The 21,810-nt window shown below is 43.4% G+C and overlaps 1 protein-coding gene, 1 non-coding gene and 1 pseudogene across 5 annotated transcripts in view; all 3 read right to left on the bottom strand.

Moving 5' to 3' along the window:
- Positions 1-9,701, bottom strand: part of Mtdh (metadherin) — a 77,198-nt gene extending 67,497 nt beyond the window's left edge. For 3 of the 4 annotated variants that reach the window (XM_023699934.1, XM_023699936.1, XM_023699935.1), the window contains exon 1: positions 8,974-9,701. In XM_023699934.1, coding sequence (XP_023555702.1) covers positions 8,974-9,354 — 381 coding nt within the window. In that variant the 5' untranslated portion in view covers positions 9,355-9,701. The remainder of the gene's footprint in view (positions 1-8,973) is intronic. The other variant, XM_004640057.3, reaches the window with a different exon arrangement.
- A 3,971-nt stretch (positions 9,702-13,672) lies between these two features.
- Positions 13,673-13,950, bottom strand: LOC101578701 (annotated as a pseudogene).
- Positions 13,951-20,640: 6,690 nt separating this feature from the next.
- Positions 20,641-20,863, bottom strand: LOC111812263. Its single transcript, XR_002817818.1, has one exon. It is a non-coding gene; the product is annotated as a small nucleolar RNA U3 (small nucleolar RNA).
- Positions 20,864-21,810: the final 947 nt, after the last annotated feature.

The following is a 21,810-nucleotide window of genomic DNA, read 5'->3' as shown; positions in this document are numbered from 1 at the left end:
GGGGGGGGGCCGCACCAGGACTTGAACTCAGAGGCAGGTGCTATGCCACTGAGTTACATTCCCTAAAACAGTAAAGAGTTTCGAAGGCAAGTTTTGACATCAAGATTAAAGTTCCCAATGTTTTTTCTTGGAGAAGTTAACATTTCTCTACAATCCCAATCTGCTTATTCAAAAGTTATACTGAGCACACAGAAGGCACACATGTGTATATACTTTATGTCACAAAAAGATAAAAGACACAATGACAAATCAAAAGCAACAGCATCTTTAGCCAACAGGCTGGATATAAGCTAAGCCTAATAATAACTAATAATAGCTAATATGCTATGCACACCTGTCAGGTGATTTATACGCACTACCTAACAAATGAGCAAGTCCTAGTCTGTCAATATCTTTGTTTTAGTCGTGAAGAGCTCTGATAAAAATCCCAGACAGAACTTGTCAGTTTGTTTGAAAGCACACCTGTGCTTTTCCCCTCACAGAATGTTGTGCACATTATCAACTACATAAACTTTAGCTTCAAACATGGTAATTTACCTACCTATTTTAAAATTCAACCACAATTTAAAACACTTTGTAACTGAGAAAATAATCTTACAAATAATCCATATTTGCATGGGAAAGATCCTTGTGCTTTCTAAACAACTAGCTAAATGTTTTCTTTTTACTAAAACACCAACAAAGAAAGAAAATAGAAAAAAATCAACCATAAGAGTCCTGAGACAAAACCGAAGGGTTGCCTACCTCAAAGATGATTAGGGAAAGGGTTTTCTAGTATGGAGTTTTTTCTCCTTTTCTTCTGAGACAGTCTCCCTATGTAGCTCAAGTTAGCTTCAAACTTGTGGTAAACCTGCCTCAGCATCCTGAGTGTTGGAATTACAGGTGTGGGCTGCTGTGTCTGACCCTTGGGGAGTGTTGTGTGTGTGTGTGTGTCTTTTTTGGACAGGGTCTCCCTATGCAGTTCAGGTTGGCCTTGAGCTCACTTTGTAGCTCCAGCTGGTCTCAAACTCAAAATGATTCTCCTACCTCAGCCTGAACAGTGTAATTCTTTTTTTGGTGGGAACTGAGGATTGAACTCAGGCCCTTGGGCTTTCCAGGCACGTGCTTATTCAACTGAGCTATCTCCTCGGCCCCCTGAACAGTGTAATTCTAGGCAGTAAATGGGAACAATCAGCTTAGAAAGAAAATCAGGTGTTGCACCACAGCAACCTCAGAAAGATTCTGAATGCAAAAGCTACAGAAGGGTTGGTTTTAGGCAAGAAAGAGCACTGAGGCAGTCAAAGGAAGGCAACCACTAGAGCCTGTGAACTAAGGTCTGACAGGGGTAAGAGAGGAGATCACATGGAACATGCATTTGGGGGCAAATTTATACTTTGTTGATGGGTTACACAGGAGGTAAAGAAGATACAGAAGTGAGGAAAAGACTTAAAATTAAGGATAAATTCTTACAGACTTACGGTGTTTAATTATGAAATGGATGGTGATTTGCTATTTATAAAAATGGGGGCCAAGGGCCAGGGATGTAGCTCAGTGGCACAGTGCCTGCCTGGCAAGTCCAAGGTCATGAGTTCAATTCTTGACATAAAAAATGGGAGGTGGGCAGTTGTGGTGGTGCACACCTGTAATTCTAGCACTTGGAAGGCTAAAGCAGGAAGATCACTCTGAGTTGGAGGCCAGTTCTAGCTACATAGTGAGTTCAAGGCCAGGCTGAGCTGCAAAGTGAGACTCTGTCTCAAAGTGTAGACTTTATAAGAGCCATGAGCTTCTGAAGATGACAACAGTCCAAATGTAGATATACAGAGGCAAATATACAGGTGATCCTCCATTATCTATTGATTTTGTATTGATGATTTTTGCCCCCTCATTAAAATCTGTAAACACAAAATCAATACTTGAGATACCTCTGCGGTCATGAGGACAAGTACAGAACTGCAAAAGAATTGAGTTGCCCTATAGTTCCTAGATGAGGTTAAGGCAACAACACTCTGCCTTATTTCATTTTTTCATAATTGTAAACAAGTGTTTTTTGTAAGGCCTATTTGGAGCTGCGTATTCTACATTTTTGTGCTTTTCACTGTTCAAAACAGTCCCTAACCATAGCCCTAAAGTATGGTCTAGTGTTCCTAAGCAATTTGTAAGAAGGCTGCCATGTCCCTTAGTGAGAAAATATGCATATTAGGAAAGCTTTGTTCAGGCATGAATTCTGGTACATTGGCCATTTCAATGTTAATCAACTACATTAAAGAAAGCATCTTTAAAGTGAAATTACAAAAAACAAGGCTTGTAGGAATCCACATTCATTTTCCTTACGAACTCTAGTCAACACTCACTAATTCAGTGGATACAGGGACTTTACAGAACATAACTCCTGAAAATAATAAGAATCAACTCTATTGATCTGTTTATAAAGTCCTCTCTATGTGTTTAAATACTAATGTGTTCTATGCTGCCAATATGGATGAAATGTTGAGATACTTGGAGACATACATACATTTATTTATTTTTGTGGAACTGGGGATCAAACTCAGGACCTTGAGCTCGCCAGGCAGGCGCTTATGCTGCTGAGTCAGCCATCTGCAGACTTTTAGAACTACATGAAAGACCATTTTGATTAAATATATGGCAACTACAGTTCCCACTAAATATTGAATATTATGCTAGGAGTTGCAAGGAACATACAACTCTAATGTGGCCTAAGTTCAATCTTGGGTTCCGCAAAAAAAAAAAAAGGAAAGAAAGAAAGAAACAAGAAGGGCTGGCCAGAGAGTGCAGCGGACTAAAGCGCCTGCTTAAGCAGAGTGCAGTGGCTGCGGTTTCATCCCCAGGCTGCAGTGTTGGCCCTGCCCTGTTGGTGCGTACCTGTAGTCCCAGCTCTTGGGAGGCTGAAAACCTCCCAAGAGGAGAATCACTATGAGTCCAATCTAAGTACTGAGACCCAGTAGACCCTGGAAAAACCTATACCAAAAAAAAAAAAAAAAAAAAAAAAAAAAAAAAGAAAGAAAGAAAAGAAAAAGAAGAAACAAGAGCCTTTCAATAGAAAAGAATATTAACAAAGACATGGAAATCTAGCTAAACAGAATCATTTATCTTAGGAACAGCACTGGAATATAAAACTTAGGTTTAGGTCATGAAGAAGCACTGAATATCACATCACAGACTTTGGATCTTATTCAACATGTGAAGGGGAAACTACTGAAGAGATGGGAATGTGAAAGTCACATGTTCAGGGTTGGGCTTGAAAATATTCAACTGACAGGAGTGGGTAGAAAATTTGGCAACAGAAAGACTGAAAACAGGCAAACCAGTCAGAATATTGCTAGAATAGTATAAGCAAAAGGTTGTAAGGAGTGGCATAAAAACAGAAACAGAAGTAAGGACTACAAAACACACAGAATAATTTACTGAATATAATAGGATGGATCACGTGTTATGGTTTGTGTCTAGTTGTTCCCCCAAAGCCTCAAGCAGTCATGGGGCGGGCTTCTAGAGGTTGTGATTAATTCATGATCTAACTCTGGGATTATGGGTGTGAGTGCAGGTGCCCTGGGGCAGTCACAATACAAGGAACGGAGAGAGGCTTGTTGTCTGCCTCTTTTGCAGGTGCTGTTCCTTCCTTTTTGTTCTTTGCTGTTTTCTGCCATCATGAACTGCTGCCCTCTGTCCTGTGCCACTCTGCCTTAGAGCCAGCTGAGTATGGTTTGAAACATCCACAAACTGTGAGCTAAACAAACTTTCCCTTCCTTAATTTTGGGTGCTGGGTGTTGTCCCAGCAATGAGAGAAAAGTAACCCAGACACCTTACAAAATTATAGCCAGAAAAAAGGACATCTTTAACTGCAAAACTATGGCACATGTGGCCTAGCATAAAGAATAAGAATAATTATTTTTTCAATGCCAACCACTGGGTAAACAAGAAAAAAAAAAATTGTATTACAGCAAATCTTTATGAAAAATTGTTACACTAACACACAAGTAATTGTTTATTAAAATAAATTATTTTTGAAACTGACCCTGATTATATGCTGAAATTCAAAGTCACAACTGTTAAAGACCAATTACCCAAGAGCTATCCAATTTATTAGATTAAAAGTCAAGTGAAATGGTGCATGCCTGTAAACCCAGCACTCAGGAGAGGCTAAGGCAGGAAGATACCTGTGAATTTGAGACCAGCCTGGATTACATAGTGAGTTCAAGGCTAGCCTGAATTGCAGAGTGAGACTCTATTTAAAAAAAAAAAAAAAAATCAAATCAAGTGAAAAAATATTGAACATTTGTTTAAAGCCTACATTGAATTAAGATGTCATGGATGTACATAAAATGATTTTTTTTAAATGCCAAGAACCAGGTATGGGGGCCAGGGAGATGGCTCAGTGGAATAAGCGCTTCCTGGCAAGTGCAAGGGCCTCAGTTCAATCCCTGGTTCAAAAAAAAAAAGTCAATCTAGGGGCCGGGGAGATGGCTCAGTGGAATAAGCACTTGCCTGGCAAGCGCAAGGGCCTCAGTTCAATCCCCGGTTCCACCAAAAAAAAAAAAAAAGAAAAAAGAATCAGGTGGGTAAGGTGGCACATCTATAATTCTATCATTCTGAGAGGCTAAAGCTGAATGATTAAAAATTCAAACCTAGTGAAGGCAACTTAGTCCCTGTTTTTTTTTTTTTTTTCTTTTAAAAGAGCTGGGGATGTAGCTCATTAGAGACTTTGGGTTCAATCTTCAGATCCTTCCCTTTAATCCAAGAGCTAAACTAATCCAACGGAAGTATCCTTCTTTCCTGGTTTTAAAAGTGGAACACCTGCAATTCACATCCCTAAAAGTCTTAGGCAAGATTAAGGGATAAAAACCAAATTGATAAAAGAATTTCAAAATATGCTTACCAAGAGACTGAAATAAATGAAAATGTTAAAAAGTTAAATACTACCTATCTATAAATATACCATTAGAAATTGATTTTGAAAATTGGGGTTAAAAAATTTGGAAGGAGTTGAAAGAGGGGCAGGGGAGATGGTGCAGTGGAATAAGTGCTTCCCTGGCAAGCACAAGGGGCTGAGTTCAATCCCTAGTTCCGCAAAAAAAAAAAAAAAAAAAAGTTGAAAGAAAACCAAAAACAATGGAATAAAAGTAAAATTATATTTAAGCAAAACATGCTGAGAAAGAACATCCTTTCAAATAAACTGCAATAGTTTATATCACTAAACCCATTTGAAGAAAAATATATACTTTAAACCAAGGATGGATTGCACCTATAATCCCAGCACTTTGAAGGCAGAGGAATAAGGATCACTATATAGGCCTGCCTGGACTATACAGTGAAATTCTGTAGCCCCTCCCCCTGTATATAATATTCTAAAATGTATATTACAATAATATGTAATAAAGAGATAGATTTTAAAATTAAATATAACTCCACTTAGGTCTTACAATAGGGATGTTACAGCTCTATTTCAGTAATGTGTAAGGATTACTAAGACAGTTCATTATAAATGCAGACTCCTAAAAGCTGAGCACAGAGGTACATACTTGCAGCCTCAGCTACGCTGGAGACTCAGTCAGGAGAACCATGTGAGCCCAAAACTTCAAGTATAGACTGGGCAACATGGCCAGACTCATCTCAAACCAAAGCAAAAATCAAGCAAAAAGCATTCTGTAGAAACAAATCTAGATTTTGAACTTTTAAGATCTGTGGTAAAACTCAAATATCTACTCAGTTAACAAGCATACAGGGCCAGGGAGAGAGCTCAGCAGGCCTAAGTGCCTGCCTGGCAAGTGCAAGGTCCCAAGTTCAATCCCTGGTACCCTCGACCTCCCCCCAAAAGTATACAATGTGACTCTACAGCAAATAGAGACAGCAGTACCTTGAGGAATCTTGCAATTTTTGTTTTCTTTTTTTAGGCAAGCTGGTCTCAAACTCACCACTATACTTTTGCCTCAGCCCCCAGAGTTCTGGATAGCACCTACGCACTACTGTACCTGGCAAGTTTTGCAACATCTCAATTTAACTAAGATCTTCAACTTTTAAACAAAAAAAACCAGATGCCCATGTTACAAAATACTAGGGAAGCTGAGGCAGGAAGATTGCTGTGAGTTTGGGGTCAGCCTGGGCTACAAAGTGAATTCAGGATGAATTTGAAGTACATAGTGAAACCCTGTCTGTCTCACCAAGATAAGCCAAACTCCTTATGGTTAAATGTTTTATTCAAGTTTAGAGTTTCCCATTCTTGCCAGGTAGATCACCTTCCTCCAAAGCTGGGTTTTGTTTCTGTAGTCTCTCCCAATATCTTGCTCCCATTTCCTACCAACCTTAAAAACCAACTTCAAGGTCAGGCGTATAGCTTAGCAGCACAAGCACCTTCCTGGCAAGGTCCTAAATTCAATTCCTGGTCCACCCCCACCCCCAACTTCTGTGATTAGGCATTTTGTGCCCATTAGGGACCAAATGGATTGTATTGTTAATTTTCTGAACATGGATAATAGTCCCTCAATATGTAGGGAGTTGGTTCTAGAACTCCCAGGAATACCAAAATCTGCAGATGCCCAAGTCCCTTATGTAAAATGTGCCATATTTGCACATCCTCATTTTTTAAATCATCTCTAGATTGCTAACAATATTTAATACAATGCAAATATCATAAGTAGTTGTTCAGGACATAATGGGAGAAAAGAAGTCTATATTTGGTATAGACTAAATTTTTTAAAAAACTACTTTTGAACCCTAGTTAGGTGAACCCATCCATGCAAAATTCAGACAGGATAGCTGGCTGTATATCCTTTTCCACAACTGGAATAAAGGACTGGCAGAGAAGAAATTGAGCTTCTCATTTTGCATCTCTTTCCCAGTGAGACTGTATAAATACTGTATTCCTTTTTACTGCCTTCCATTTATTTGTAAGTAGTATCTTGCTTTTCTCCAAGTAAATATATAGCATAGTACAAGGCACAGAACAAGTACTAAATAAAGTGCGCTTACACTTAGCCCAATAAGTTTTTCAAACTGTCATGCCTCACAGTCAAATGTGAAGCTAATTTAGTGGGTAACAATATTAAAGAAAGATAAATACAAGAGTTTTGTGTTATAAAATATCTTGCTAACTGGAGTTGCAGTCAAAATACTTGAAGGCCACAATTTGTACATATTGATTCAGCTAACCTTCTCCAGTACATTTTCAACTTTGGTAAGCAAAAGTAATACTTTCTCAATCAACTAAGGCTCAACCACTGAGCCTCCCTTCAGCACCCTTCAAAGCCAGTATTTTCACGGTTTAAGTGTTCATCAGAGCCTGCTCATTCTTCAGATGAGTCATCTGTGTTAACCATGCACTTCAGATGGGCTCCTGGAGCACCTGTCTCTAGCTTCACATTCATCTGAAATTCTAGAAGTCCCAAAGAGGGCTTTGAAATTTTCACATCCTGCCACATCCACAAGGCTTTGGGGTTAAAGTACATACATTTTTTTCAAAGATCATTTCTTCCTTTAGCCTGGAACAAATTTCTCTATTTCCATCATAACATTACTTACTTGATGTTCTCTATACAATATTTAATTACATTTCAACAATTCAATTGAATTATTGGATTTTCAATTTGCTCCTCTAACTTAACATCAACAAAATTATGCCCTTTTTTAATACCTAGAAAAAGTTTGGAAAATCTGTGTCTATCTTCCTAATAGCAAGCAAAACGCTAATACTTATACAGGCCTGAGAATACTACGACCTGTCACATCTCTAATACCGTTACCAACAATATTCTCCACAGCCCGAATTAGCTTTCCTAAATCCCTCCGTGGAATTTGTTATCCATCTCCAAATCTTAACTCGATTTTCCAACTTCTGTCACTACCTAATAGTCTATACTACATTGTGAATCTGGGTTCAATGCTAGTCCCTACGATAACTCAACTACTGTGCACAAACCTCACACTGCCCACAGCCTTGGTACTGGAATACTAGATGTAGTGAATTACACTTAAAAAAAAAAAGAGAGAGAGAGAGATGTCGAACCGAGGATATAGCTCAGGGGCATAGCACCTGCCCGGCAAGCGCGAGGTCTGGAGTTGATTCCCTGTGCTCAACTTTAGAAAAGTAAAAGTGTGCGGCCAGAGAGACAGCATTAGTGCCTGCCTGGCATGCGAAAGGTGCCTAGCTGGATCCCCAGGACCGTATTTAAAACAAAAAACAAGTGTGAAAGGTACGAGGTATTACCACGGGGGAACAGCAATAAATAATTCGGAAGCAAAGCACAAACTCTCGATAAAAGAGATGTGTTGCCTTCTTGTTTTCACACTTGGGGACGAGACACTTTCATCCTTCACCGTTCTGCCCCGCCATCCAGTCTGTTTCAGCTCCTCAACATGTGTAGAGAGTAAAACGGAGCACTACGTGAACCTGCCTCAGCGCTTTCTTACGGGGCCACACACCCCTCAAAAGAATATTAGGTAACCGACTCCCTCTAGCCCCGCTCCCGTTCCGGCTTCCACCGGCCACATTCACCAAACCAAAAGTGTGCAACCATTTCCCTTTAACAGTCCCAGCTAAAACGGAAGCAGGTCTCAAACGGGCAGCTGTAATCCTCTTTGGGTCACCGTGTGTTTCCTCCACTGGCTACTACTGCGATACGCGTTAGGATAGTTATCTGCCTTCCGAGAGATCTCGCCCCAACTTCCCAACGCCACCGACGGTCCCACTCCGCCCCACGTGCAGCCGGCGCTGTGAGCCCGCTGGAAGGCTGCGCTATTCCGACGACCAAGGTTCCCAAGGCGGCTTGACCCCTGGACACTTGCTGTGCGGCTACCCTCGACCCTCCAGATCACTTCTTCCAAAATGGGCTTCCCTGCCCGTCCTCGCGCGACCCAGGTTTCCCTTCCACCTCCCCTGCTCCTCGGGAGTCCAGGGACTTGGGTCGCGCCGACTGCATCTGCACGCTCGCGGCTGGGGCCCGGCCTCCCATGGCCCGCGGTCCCCGCCCGCCAGCCCTGACTTACTTTGGGCTTCTCGGGTGGCTTCTTCCGGCTCTTCTTCTTCGGCTCCTCGCCCCGCAGGCTCCGCAGCAGGGTCGAGTCGTCCGGGGCCGGGCCCAGCGCGGCCACCGCCTCCTCCCGCCGGCGGGGCGGGCTCCTGCGTTTCTTGCGGGCGCCGGCGCACGCCGCGGCCCAGCCATAGCCGAGCAGTACGAGCAGCAGCAGCCCGAGCGCGCCGGCGCCCACCAGGATCACCCAGCCCGGGTACCGCCGCGGCTCCAGCCCCAGGTCGAGGCCCAGCTCCGTGCGCAGGAAGCCCAAGGCGACCGAGAGCATCTCCCGCAGCCGGGCTGAGCCCTCCTCGGCCTGCTGGGCCAGCTCCTCCTGCCAGCTCCGCGCAGCCATCTTCCCTCCCGTCAAGGGGACTCGGGGGCTGACGCCGGGGCGCGGGGACGCCGCGGAAGAGCCGAGCGCGGCGCCGAGGTCCGGGCCGCCTCAGGCCGAGCGCATCGCGATTGCCGTTCGCGCCGGGGCCAGGGCTCGGGCTCGGCCGCTGCCACCTCGAAGAGGACGAGGGGTGCTCCCGGGAGTCGCTCCCGAGCGTCCCGTATCAGCCTCGCACAGCCCCCGCCGCCAGGAGAAGTGGGAGAAGGGAGGGAGTGTCTCCAGCGGCGGCCGCTAAGTGGCGTCTCGGCGCCAGCGCCTGGCCCCACTGTCCTCCCTCGGCGGAACAATGGCGGCTGGAGCGGCGCTCCACGGCGTGCGCGGGGCCGCGCGCGGGTCACGCGGGCGCGGGGGCCGTGTCGCGTCACGTGGGCGGGGCTTGGGGCGGGGCTTGGGTGCGCTGGGCTAGCGCTCTGGCGGCGGTGGGCTACGGCCGGGTAGAGACGTAGAGCGCGGGGGCAGTCGGTGGCTGCGAACTCCCGGCCGGGAGGCCTCCTTGGTGAACCGTCTCTGAGGGCGTGCGGAGCGGAGCTAGAGACGAGCGTGTGCCAGGGAGGGACTCGTGGGAGGCGGGGAGGGAAGAGCGAGGGACCGGGTGACAGGGCCCGGGTCGCCGCTAACCCCGCTGTTGGGGGTCTTTCGTTTATGATTTTGTGGTGATACTGGAGTGGAAATGAACTTTCTGCCAGAGGTCATCATGTGCCCCAGAGTCTTGTTCTTAGAATTTCAAAGCCGGGAAGCCCGTAGGCACCGCTATTATTTTCCTACTAATTTGTAGCTTTACTAAGAAGTAATAAGATGAAGCACATTAGATTGTATTTACATGTAGAGCCGGTTTTCTTGCTCTTGTGTCTCATTTTAAGCTTTTATACAATGCTGCTAAAGATATTTCAAAAATTCCCTTTTAAAACTATATATATATATATATATATATATATGTTATGTTGACAACTGTAGGAAGTAGCATTAGGAGGATGCAAATTGCCTTTTCAGATTTTTAAGTACAAAGATGTTTGGCAGCTACTGTACATTAGGGCAGTATTTAAATTTCATTTTGCTATAATGAAATGTTTATCATTAAATCATAATTGGCATGTAAGCAAGTGAACCAGAGGCAAGCATCAGATGCTAAAAAATGTAATGAGTATTTTGACCTACTTTGCAGCAGTGTGTAATGCATGATTAATAGGTGGAAGAGAGTTTTGTAAATGATAAAAAATACTACTCATGTTAACTTGATACAGACTTTTAATTAAAGACTATAAGTTGTAAGACCAAAAAGATGTCATTGGAATCTTTTTTTTTTTTTTTTCTGTATTTAGGGCAGGGTCTACAGGGTCTCACTAGGTAGGTTAGATTCACAGTGAACCTTTGGTTTTCAGCCACCAAGTGCTGGGATCACAGGTGTGCAAGTGCTGTCACACTCAGTCTCAATCGCCATCTCAGAGCGCCCCAGGGACAGGGCCAGCCCAGCACTCCTGGGATGGAATGCGGGCCACAGCTCTCTGCCTCAGCAGGCTCTTTAGTCCACTGAGCTATCAGGCCAGCCCTTTGGAATCTTCTTGAATTCTAAAAGTTAACGTATTTTATTCAGATTTTAAAAATAAGATTTGTAACCTTATATGTCTATTTTGGTTCCAGAGAGGAAGGGTCCTGACTTTCCTGAGTAGTTCTGTTGACCTTTCTAGATTAGCACCTATGGATCTATGAAATTAAACAATTACTCTAATTGTAGTGGGTGTGCCAAGCCCTTTGGCAGCCTAGCAAATACTGATTCAATAAAATTATATTACCTTTCTTGTTTCTCTTTCTGTAACTCTTTAATCTTAGAAGTAGAAAATGAATATGTTGAGACTGGGCATGGTGGTACATACCCTGTAATCCCAGTGTTGGTGTGGCTGAAAACAGGAGGATTGTTGTGAGTCTGAGCTGTGTAGTGAGACCCTATACCAAATACATAAAAATAGAATCCGATTTTATTTTTTTTGCAGAACCGGGGATTGAACTCAGGTCCTTGTGCTTGCCAGGGAAGCACTTATTCCACTGAGCCATCTCCCTGGTCCCCAAATACATAAAAATAGAAAACAAATATGTTCATTGTATTTGGCAGTACAGTTATATATTTTATTTTTGAGACCGGATCTTGCAGTGCAGTTCAGGCTGGCCTTGAGCTCACTTTGTAGCCCAGGGTGGTCTTGAATTCCCAGTGATCATCCTGCCTTAGCTTCCCATGTGCTGGGATTAACCCAACTAGTTATAGTAATTTTTAACTTTCTATATACTGTTTTGCACTTAATGTAGCTATGAACATTCATATCAGTTGCTACAACTTACCTGGTAAAGCCCACCAAGAACATGTAGCTATGTTGTCCCATAAACTAAGCTTGTTGATTAACAGCAGAATGAAATTTAGGTAAATTTATTGACACAGTGCATTAAAAGACTTGAAGCAAAGCATGGCTGTATGTGAATGGAGTTAATGTTAGTGCTGGTCTATGCAGAGTGAGAATCTTAACTCCTTGTGAATTGCAAGGTTAAGATTAATGTAAAATGTATCTGAAACCCCTTTTCCAAAGCTCTGCACCTCCATTGGAAATAAAGATTGCTTTGTGTGTGTGTGTGTGTGTGTGTGTGTGTGTGTGGGTATTGACCTTACAAGGGAATATCATTCAAAAAGGAACTATATGTGCAGCAAGCAACATGAATGAATTTCAGCTTGCAGAGTAAATGAAGCCAGAACCTCTTATATACAATTAGAAAATGCAAACTAGTCCTAGTGATGGAAAGCCAGTCAGCAGTTACTTGAAGATGTGGGAGCAAGGAGAAGTGGAAAGGAAATAGAAAATCCTAGAAAACTTAGGAATGATGGGCCGGGGAGATGGCTCAGTAGAACAAACGCTTCCCTGGCAAGCACAAGGGCCTGAGTTCAATCCCCGGTTCTGCCAAAAAAAAAAAACCCCTAAAAACTTAGGAATGATGGATATGTTCATCATCTTGGTGGTCTTACAGGTATATGTGTATTTTAAAATGTAACAAATTCTGTATTTTAAGTAGTATAGCTTATGTTTTGTCAATTATATGTCAATAAAATAGTTCTTAAAAATGCCAAATACAATAGACATACTTGTTTTCAAGAATGGCTGAGTTTGGGCTGGGGAGATGACTCAGTAGAATAAGCACTTCCCTGGCAAGCACAAGGGCCTGAGTTCAATCCCTGGTTCTGCAAAATAAATAAAGAAAGAAAAAGAATGGCTGAGCTCAAACTAAAATCCAGACCTCCCTTTGCTCTTGAACCCTTGGTCAAACCTTTTGCAGAGTGCTGTGCAGTTTAAACCACAGAAACCACAGAAATTTACCTTCTCACAGTCTAGGAGTACAGGTCCATGATCAGACGGCAAGGTACGCAGCAAAGAGCTCTCTTTTGTCTTCTATAATAAAGACAATATTAGGATCAGGACTCACTTTTTCTTTCCAAGCCAAGCTGTATCCAGCTTTATTAAAGATACTTTGCATAAACAGTCATGTTTCAGGCAGGACATTGGCACACGATCATTAACAGTATACAACAACTTTCAAACTCTCTTCTTGGATGGACTATCAAAAATCAGAAAGTCACTATAAAATCCAATGAAGTCTTCATTTGAGGCTCTGAAGTAGGGAAAGTTTAGAGTGAGGGTTGACATTTCACATTTAGCATGTTGTTTAACAACTTTTCACAAGCCGACCCTGACTTTCAGGAAATGAAAATGGCAGAATTATCAATCTGAAGATCCACAATCTAGAAAAAAGAAATCAATTGTTCTTGTGGGACACCACCTCAACATTACTGGCAAGTCCAGATTGCCTGACACACTGGTAACATCACTTTTTGGAATCAGTTCCCAATAGTTCTCTGGGCTTAAGGGAGTTAAGCCTATGCTGATGGCAGAGGAAAGGATGACACAAAATGAACTGGGAGCTGTTCCGTCCCACAAGGCACTCATGCCAAGGTGGCCACATGTGTCAACATTAGGGAATCCCTCCTCCTGGGAGCCAAGAGGAAGTCTCTCAAAACCAGCAGGGAAAGGCACCTTCCCCACATCAATCCAGCTTTGGAGACATTGTATTACTGACATATGCTCCTTCCCTCCAAAGCAACAATGAAGTGTTCTGTGTGCTAACCACATAGCTTTTTTAAAAAAGTAAAACAGAATTCTGCATTTTTATAAAACTTGATAAAAAGTAGTATTTCAAACTGTACAGTCACCAGAAGTACACAGTTATCAAAAATGCACACACTTCACTTGGCATCTCCAGCACCTTCAGCTTTTCGTGTGTGGTCTGTTTTGGCAGCTCCATTTTCTGTAGGGTTATTCCCATCCCTGCTGGCATCAGCTTTTCCCTTTTTCCCTTTGGGTACCTTCTCTCCCTTCTCTTCGAGGGCCTTCTAGGCTTGGGCTCTGGCTTTGGAGGAGCTAGTTTAGCAGACAACCTTGCAGCAAGTTGTCTTCTCTGTGGTTCATCCTTCACCTTGGCTTTATTGCCTTTAGCATCCCCTTCAGCCTTTCTTTTAGGCATGGTGGCGATGGCGGCATGACACAGGTACTAGACACAAGATGCAGTGGCACACAGCTTTGGGGAGCCCGGGGGTCGTCCTCACTTCACACTGCTCAAGGACCCACTCTTAAGACCCTATTTAACCCCGGTATTTCCCTAAAGCTCTGTCTCCCTGTATCTTCACAGTGGAGTTAAGGCTTCAGCCCACAGATATGTAGGAGATACAAACACAGACCACGATGTGAGAAGCTTTTGTTTGAACGCTGATGAAAGAAAAACAACTTGGGTCTTCAAAGTGTGGCTTCTTGTTCTAAAGTGCTGACCTGGCCACAGATTTGCACACCAGGAGGCTGGTCTCACAGTAAAACAGATCTATTATTGAGAGTGAACCAGGAATACCAAGTCTGGGAGTGCTATCCTCAGTAATTTTAGTAAGAATTAGTAAATAATGAAATTAATTATCTGCACAAGTATCCTAAGTCTCCAGATCGAAAGAATTTATAGACATTTGTAAAACATGCCACCAATTTATATGAAATTAAAAACTGGACTTTGATCTGTTGTACCTCTCTGGAGCATTAGGATAGGACCATGGGAAACTGAAAGTGCTATCAGGAGGGAAAGTTGTGGTATAGAACTACCCAGGTATGGTGGTACACACCTGTAGTCCTGGCATTACAGGAGGAAGGAGATTGCTGTAAATTCAAGGCCAGCCTGGGCTACATTTCCTGTCTCAAGAAAAAATAAACACAAAGTAAACCTCCCAAAGTTGGGGTATATCCACTTATGGAATGACATATAGAAAAAAACATACCAAAGAATATATGCATTCTGACAGTATGCACTGAAGACTTAAAAAAATCAATGCATACATGTGTAGTGAAAATGTAGAAACATACAGGAATAATGACCACCAAACTTAAGATAGCAATCATTTCTAGAGATGGGGGAGAGAGATGGGGTTGATGCAAAGTATGCAAGGAGTCACAACTATTTCTATAATGTTTTGTCTCAAGCTAGTTTATATGCATGAAGATTTTTAGGTTGTCTCTGAGTCACCACAGCAGGGGGTTGCACAGTCCTTTTCCTCCTCCTTCTTCTGATTGTAATTCACAGCAATCTCCTTCTCCTTCTCCTTCTCCTTCTCCTTCTCCTTCTCCTTCTCCTTCTCCTCCACCTCCTCTTTTTTTTTCTTCTTCTTCTTTGCCGGGGATCGAAACACAGTCCCTGTGTGCTTGCCTAAGCTTGCCTAAGTAGGCACTTTAGACTGCTGAGCTATCTCACCAGTCCCTGTGCTCTGGTTTTTTATGCCTACCACACCATGAACTCAAGTAGTAATGTGGCTTCTATTTTTTTTTTTTGCGGAACCAGGGATTGAACTCAGACCCTTGCGCTTGCCAGGGAAGTGCTTATTCTGCTGAACCATCTCCTGGGCCCAGTAATGTGGCTTCTTATGTAGACTTTGGTAAGAGAGAATGTGTTGAAGTATTGACCTTTAGGCAATGTGATCCTCTTAGCAGTTACTAGTGTAAATCAGCCATTCAAGCATACACTGCATGGCACCCAAGGGTGTGATGATTATTGGTCCTTTTAGACAACTCCTCACAATGAACTATATCATATAGAGCTCAGCTATAATACAGTATATACGGTGATACACAATAGATCTGTGACATTAAAAGTTCACATGGGGCAATGAGAAAAAGTCTGAATTCGTATCCAGCAGTTGGGCTCCATAGATCATTTGTTCAACCATTTCTTCACAGAGTTTTGTTAAATTCCAACTTTCTGCTTTAAGTGCATGGTATCTGCTCTCAAAAATCTCAAAACCTAGTGCTGATTAGGGGCACATGCTGTAGCTCAAAGTTGAACCAAGCTTGGGGATCACAGGAGGCGCTGTGATCTACCTCCCAATGTCCCTTCAGGAATGAGGGACTTGTGCCTCACTACGGAGAGTGTTATCAGAAGACAACACTTAGCTGTCATGCAAGTACTGAGAAAAACTTCCTCAACCAAGGTCGTATCTTCCTCAGGATACTGACCATCCACTGACTAGGTTTGGGGCATGTCTTGTTGCTCAAACTTGGAACAATCCCTAGGAGCTTCCTAGCTCCAGGGCACTCCATGGGTTGGCTGAGGACAGTTGGGGCTGTGTCTCAACTTAGTTCTCCTTTTGCCCAATCCAGCTTCCTTCTCTTTCCCCTGGATTCCATGAGTACATCCTAATAGATGTCCTACATGCTGTCTTGAAGTCTACATCACAGAGGTGAATGTGTAACAGGGCTGATGAGGTAGCTCCAAAGTGCTTCACATGCAACTTGGTTAAGTCTTTTTTTGTTTTTGGTGTCAGGAATCAAACCCAGGACATCACTTGCTGGACAAGTGCTGAGCCACTGAGCTATATCACTGCCCCTAGCATGGTTACATCTTGAGGGATGAGTTAAGATGTTGCCAAGAGAGAGGCTTGAGGACCAGCTCCCATCCCTTGAATATGGTATGTCTGAATTACAGTGAACCTTTATACGTAATAAAGTCTGTGGGATTCAGAGAGAGAGATTCAAGAGGAGGGAGTAGTCACGAATGACCCTGAGTATACAGTTCGTTTCCTTGCATTCTTAGTTAATTGCTGCCCATTTTAGACATTTCAAATAGAGTGTCATTTTCTTCCAGGAGATGTGCTCTACTGCTAACTAGGGTCACTTCCTCAGGCTATATATTTTCATAACACCACGAACTTTTCAAAATATTTGTCAAAATTGTAATTTCACATTGATTCCTCTAATTGGTTTCTCTCCTTTTCTGACTGTAATTTCCTTAAAAACAAGAGCTGTGTGTTTTTGCTTATGTTGTACTGTATCCTACACCTAGTATAATGCCTAGCACATGGTAACTACCCTGAACATATTTATTTATTTAATTAAAATTATTTATTTATTTGTGTGTGTGTGTGTGTGTGTGTGTGTGTGTCCAGCTCAGCCCACCAGGGGGCGGGGCTGGCTGGCATGTGGTGCTGGGGGATTGAACCACGGTCCCTGTGCTTTGCTAAGCTTGTTCTAAGTAGGTGCTTTAGACCACTGAGCCATCTCACCAGCCCCACCCTGAACATATTTAAGAGAATAATTCATATTGTTGATGTGAGTAGAAAGACAGTGGCTGTGTACACTTGATGCAAAGATAATCTCTAATTGACGCGCTTTGTGGAGCAGACATTAAGACGGCTCTATTAAGCTCTCCCATAGTATTCACACCCTGTGTCATCACCTCGCCTTGAGAATGGGGGATCTGTTTCCCTTCTGATCGAATGGTGATACAAAAGAGGATGGGTTGTCACTGCTGTGAGTATGCCTCACAAGACTGTAACCCCATCTCCCCAGCCTTGGTGAATTGGTGTTCTGTGGGGACACCATGTAGCAAAAAATGGAGCCTGACCTCTCACCAGCTGCCAGCAAGAAAGCAAGAGCGTTAGGTAATGATTGGAAGCAAATGCATCCTGCCAGCAGTCTCACCTGTTTACAAATAGACCCCTCCCTGGCTTAGCATCTAGCAAGACTCCACTGCTGCTTAATGCTTTCTGGGAGACCCTAAAATATAGAAGTGGGTTAGGCTGTGCCCATATTTGGACCTATGGAAACTATCAGTACAGTGTTATTAAAGCTATTAAATTTGCAGTACTATTGTTACACAGTGGTAGGTAACTGATCCGGGTTTTTTGGAACCTGGGAGAGAGATGCTGCTAAAAATGTGGATATGGGTTTGAGACCAAGGCATGGTCAAGGCCAGAAGACTTGAAGAGCCTGAAAAAGTTGAGATTACTCTGAAAATACTATTAGTTGAAGTACAGGCTTTAATGACATTCCCAAGCTCAAAAAAGACCAAGAAACATGTTTTGGAAATGGAAGAGGTATATTTTTGTTATGTAACACAAAATCCTCATACACACACACACACACACACACACACACACACACACACCTTCCCCGGCCAGTATACTTGAGTTTCTTAGTTGCTCAGGTAACAGTGTCTTTTGCAGTTCTGGTTGTTTCTGTTCCCTAGAAATGACTGATCACTGTGGTGCATAGCTGGTGTCTATGATACATAGTGTAAGAACCAATTAAAGACAGCCAAGTACTCTTATCTCTGTTACCCTCCCCCTCCTTTGCAACTCCAGAAAAACCTCCTTACCAGGGCCTTCAAGGCCTGGCATTTTGAGGGACAATTAATTCCCCATCTGTGCCCATCCAACATTAGATAAATCTGCCTCCAAGTCCTGAGCATTGTTTCAGTGTTTCTGTTTGCTGTTGCAGCAGCAGAAAACTTAAATCAAGTGTTTCCTGCAATTATGTAGAAAGCAGAATGTGTCCACAATGAACTTGGATATAGGACAATGGATATTTCCAAGCAAGGTGTTGAAAGTGCCATTGGGTTTCTTAATACTTATGGTAAAAATGCAAGATGAAAGGAATAAATCAACAGAACTATGAAATAGAAGGTTAGGATTTGATTTTGAAAATTCTGTTTCTTCAGATGGGAGAAGATGCTAGCACTGAAATAGCTCCTAAGTATCATTAGGAAAAGTAGCCAAGAAAAAAAGTTGAGGGGGTGGCTGTGTAACTTTTTGATAAAATCACAGAAAGATAAAAGAACCAGAACACTCATTCACACAGAAAGACCTGGAAAGAGATTCAGAAGGTGAAGCCGCAGATGGTCTAGGAAGTTCGAGGAAGGTTGGTCTTCAGTAAAATGAACAGGAGCCCAAGGTAGAGGTCTTACCCACACTAGACTTGGCTGTGAGTTTTTTTTTTTTTTTCTCCGAATGCCTTCAGGGCAGGTTTGGCTGGCTTGAGTTGTGGGGATCGAACCACAGCAACCTAGGCATGACTGCTTTGTTGAAGCAGCCACTTAAAGAACTGAGCTAAGGGGCAGGGCCCCTGGATGTGAGTTTTAGCCAATGTGGTTGTTATGGTTTGTGTCTAGATGTCCCCCCAAAAGTGTCATGTGGTCATAGGATTTTTGTGGAGGTGGCTGAATCTATAGAGTGCATGACTGATTCATAGAGCAACACCGCAACTAAGGATGGGTGATTGCTATGTATCAGTCCACTGACTGGACTGGCACCACTCTCATCTCAGTAGACTGGATGCAAGGTAAGGGACAGAAAAGCTAGTCTCCCTCTTTTGTTGCTTTTGCTGTCTTCTGCTGCCATGAACTGCTGTTCTGTGCTGTGTACCACTCTGCCTTGGAGCCAACCAATGATGGTCTGAAACCTCTACAAACTGTGAGCTAAGTAAACCTTTCTCACTTTAACTTTGGGCATTAGGTGTTTTGTCTCAGTAAGGGAAAAGTGGTGAGCCCTCATGCAATTCCCAGAAGGCCCAGAAAGGTTTTGAGAAAAGTCTATCACCGAAACACCGCAAATTGGGCTGAGAGGGACAGAGAGAGTAGCAAATAAAAAAAAGACATTTTGGACTTCCAAAATTCTAGCTGGCTTTTAAAAAAAGCAAAGAAAAGATAAAAAGAAACTAAAAAGGCTAGTAACAGGAAAGAGTGAAAACACTCCTCTTCACGCTTACGCTGCTTTCCATGAGATAGGAAGGGGGTCCTTCAGGTAGAGATAAACCCCTGAAGATGCAGCCAAGAAGCATAGAAAATTATTCTTCAACTGGAACCAAACAAGAGCCTCCCACCATTTGTGGAGCTGTGTTTCAGCATTGCTGTGGAGCCCTGATGCCACTGTGACCCCTGTCTTGGTTACTTCTCTCTCGTTTCTGGGACAAAATATGTGACACCCCAAATGAAAGAAGGAAAGTTTTATTTAGCTCACAGTTTGTGGAGGTTTCAGTCCACACTCAGTCATCTGGCTCCAAGTCAGAGGGGCACCACCATGAATTGCTGCCCACAGCCAGAGAGGGCAGAGGGCAGCTGCTCACGGCAGCAGAAAACAGCAAAGCAGTAAAGAGCATAAAGGGAGAAGCAGAGGAGGTGGCAGCAGCAGCGGCAAGCTTCTCTCCCTTCCTTATATTGTACTCCGGCCATCTGCCCCAGCGCGGGTGTAGACACACACCCAAAATCCAAACAATGGATCACGAATTAATCACAAAGTGTAGAAGCCACCCCAATGACTGCATTAGGCTTCGGGAAACAACTAGACACAAACAAACATAACACCCGCATTTGCCACTCTTTAGAACGGCGATATCCGTAGTTGGTTTTTTTTGCCTCGAGCGCCAGCATACGCTGAGTACGTGTGGGAGGAAGACTTGCCTGGGATTTTGGAGGCCCACAGGTTTTGAGGAATTGTGCTCCGGGAGATGTAGTTCATGTGAGGCGCCTTCACCGCATGGGGCCTGACTGATGGACTGACTGAAGGACAGATTTTGAAGCAGGGTCTTATTTTGTTGCTTATACTGTCCATCCTGGCCTGGAACTCCTGCCTCAGCCTCCTGAGTGGTTGGGGCTACAGGCCTGAATCACCGTGACCATCATGGGCTTGATTTTGTGATGAGACTGCGGACTTTGAAAGTTGCTGGGACTTTAGGAGAGGATGAATGTGTTTAGCACATGAAGTGACACAAGCTTTTGGAGACCGAGGCGCAGACTGTGTGTGTGTGGGCATTTCCTAGAGTAGAACCCAGTGACCCCGCCTTCTGGTTGCCACAGTTTTGTGCAATCCCACTCCTCTAAGTCACTTCCTTTATTATTGTTATTTTTTTAGCCACTCAGGCTGTGTTCCTTCCCTCTTGCTCCCTCAAAGGAGAAAGCAAGAACGATCATCAATGGCAAGCGGCACTTGAAGCAAAGCATCACCGAGAGCCGGTGTTGCTTCACGCTCAGGAAGGAACGCTGCGCCTCCTCCTCGTGGTTTCTGGTACTCTACATGCTCAGAGAAACTTCTCTAGTAACATACTATAGAAATGATCCCCGAAAGTATAGCCTCAGTCACTTCCTTTAAACTGTCAGCGTACTACAGTATCCAGGGTCTATCACCTGGGTGACCACACAAGCATCTAACTTCTCCCCTGCTAGCAGACCATCTCCTGCGATGGCTTTGGGGATCAAGTTGCCAAGCTGGAGAGAAAAGAGCAGCAGGAAGCAGAGGCAGCCCTGGGCCAACCGTCAGCAGGAACAGACTCTCTCAACTCGGCAAGCCAAAGGAACTGAACCACTTGGAGCTTGGAGGTGAACCTCCTTCTCTTGAGCCCCCATTGGGCCCCCAGCTCTGGCCAACATGGTGACTGCACCCCTGAGAAATGGTAGGGTAGAGGAAGGGTTCAATGCTCCTGGTTCAGAGAAATGGTGAGAAAATATGTTTTAAATTACTAACTTTGTGGTGATTTGCTATACAGCAACAAAACTAATAATCTTCTCACCTTCCAGTGTTGGAAGAGGTGAGCAATACCATGCAGGGTTGGTGGGGGACAAATATTTTTAGAGTTTTGGTGAGAGAGAATTGGTAGACAGCTTTCTGAAGCAATTTGGCAATACAGATTAATAAAATCAAGACCTCAACATGTAAGTAAATATCCTTTAGGAAGTTGTTCAAAGGAAGTAACTGGACAAGTACACAAAAGTGAGATCACATAGTCATTACACTGTAGTTTTTTTTTTTTTGTACAAGAAATCAAACTCAGGACCTTGCGCCTGCCAGGCAGGTGCTGTGCCGCTGTGCTATATCCTTGGCCCTACACTATTATCTACCAAACAAAACCAAACCAAAAAGGCCAGGTGTGTGGGTACACGTCTATAATCCCAGCACTCAGGAGGCTAAGGCAGGAGGATCCTCATGAGTTCAAGGCTAGCCTAAACTACATAGCAAGACCCTGTCTTGAAAAAAAGATATTTAAAGAGGTGATTGAATAGATTGTGACATATCCAATGTTAGAA

The sequence above is a fragment of the Octodon degus genome, unplaced genomic scaffold (assembly GCF_000260255.1).
Source record: "Octodon degus isolate 3935 unplaced genomic scaffold, OctDeg1.0 scaffold00118, whole genome shotgun sequence".
NCBI lineage: Eukaryota > Metazoa > Chordata > Mammalia > Rodentia > Octodontidae > Octodon > Octodon degus.
This window is presented reverse-complemented; position numbering and strand designations above follow the sequence as displayed.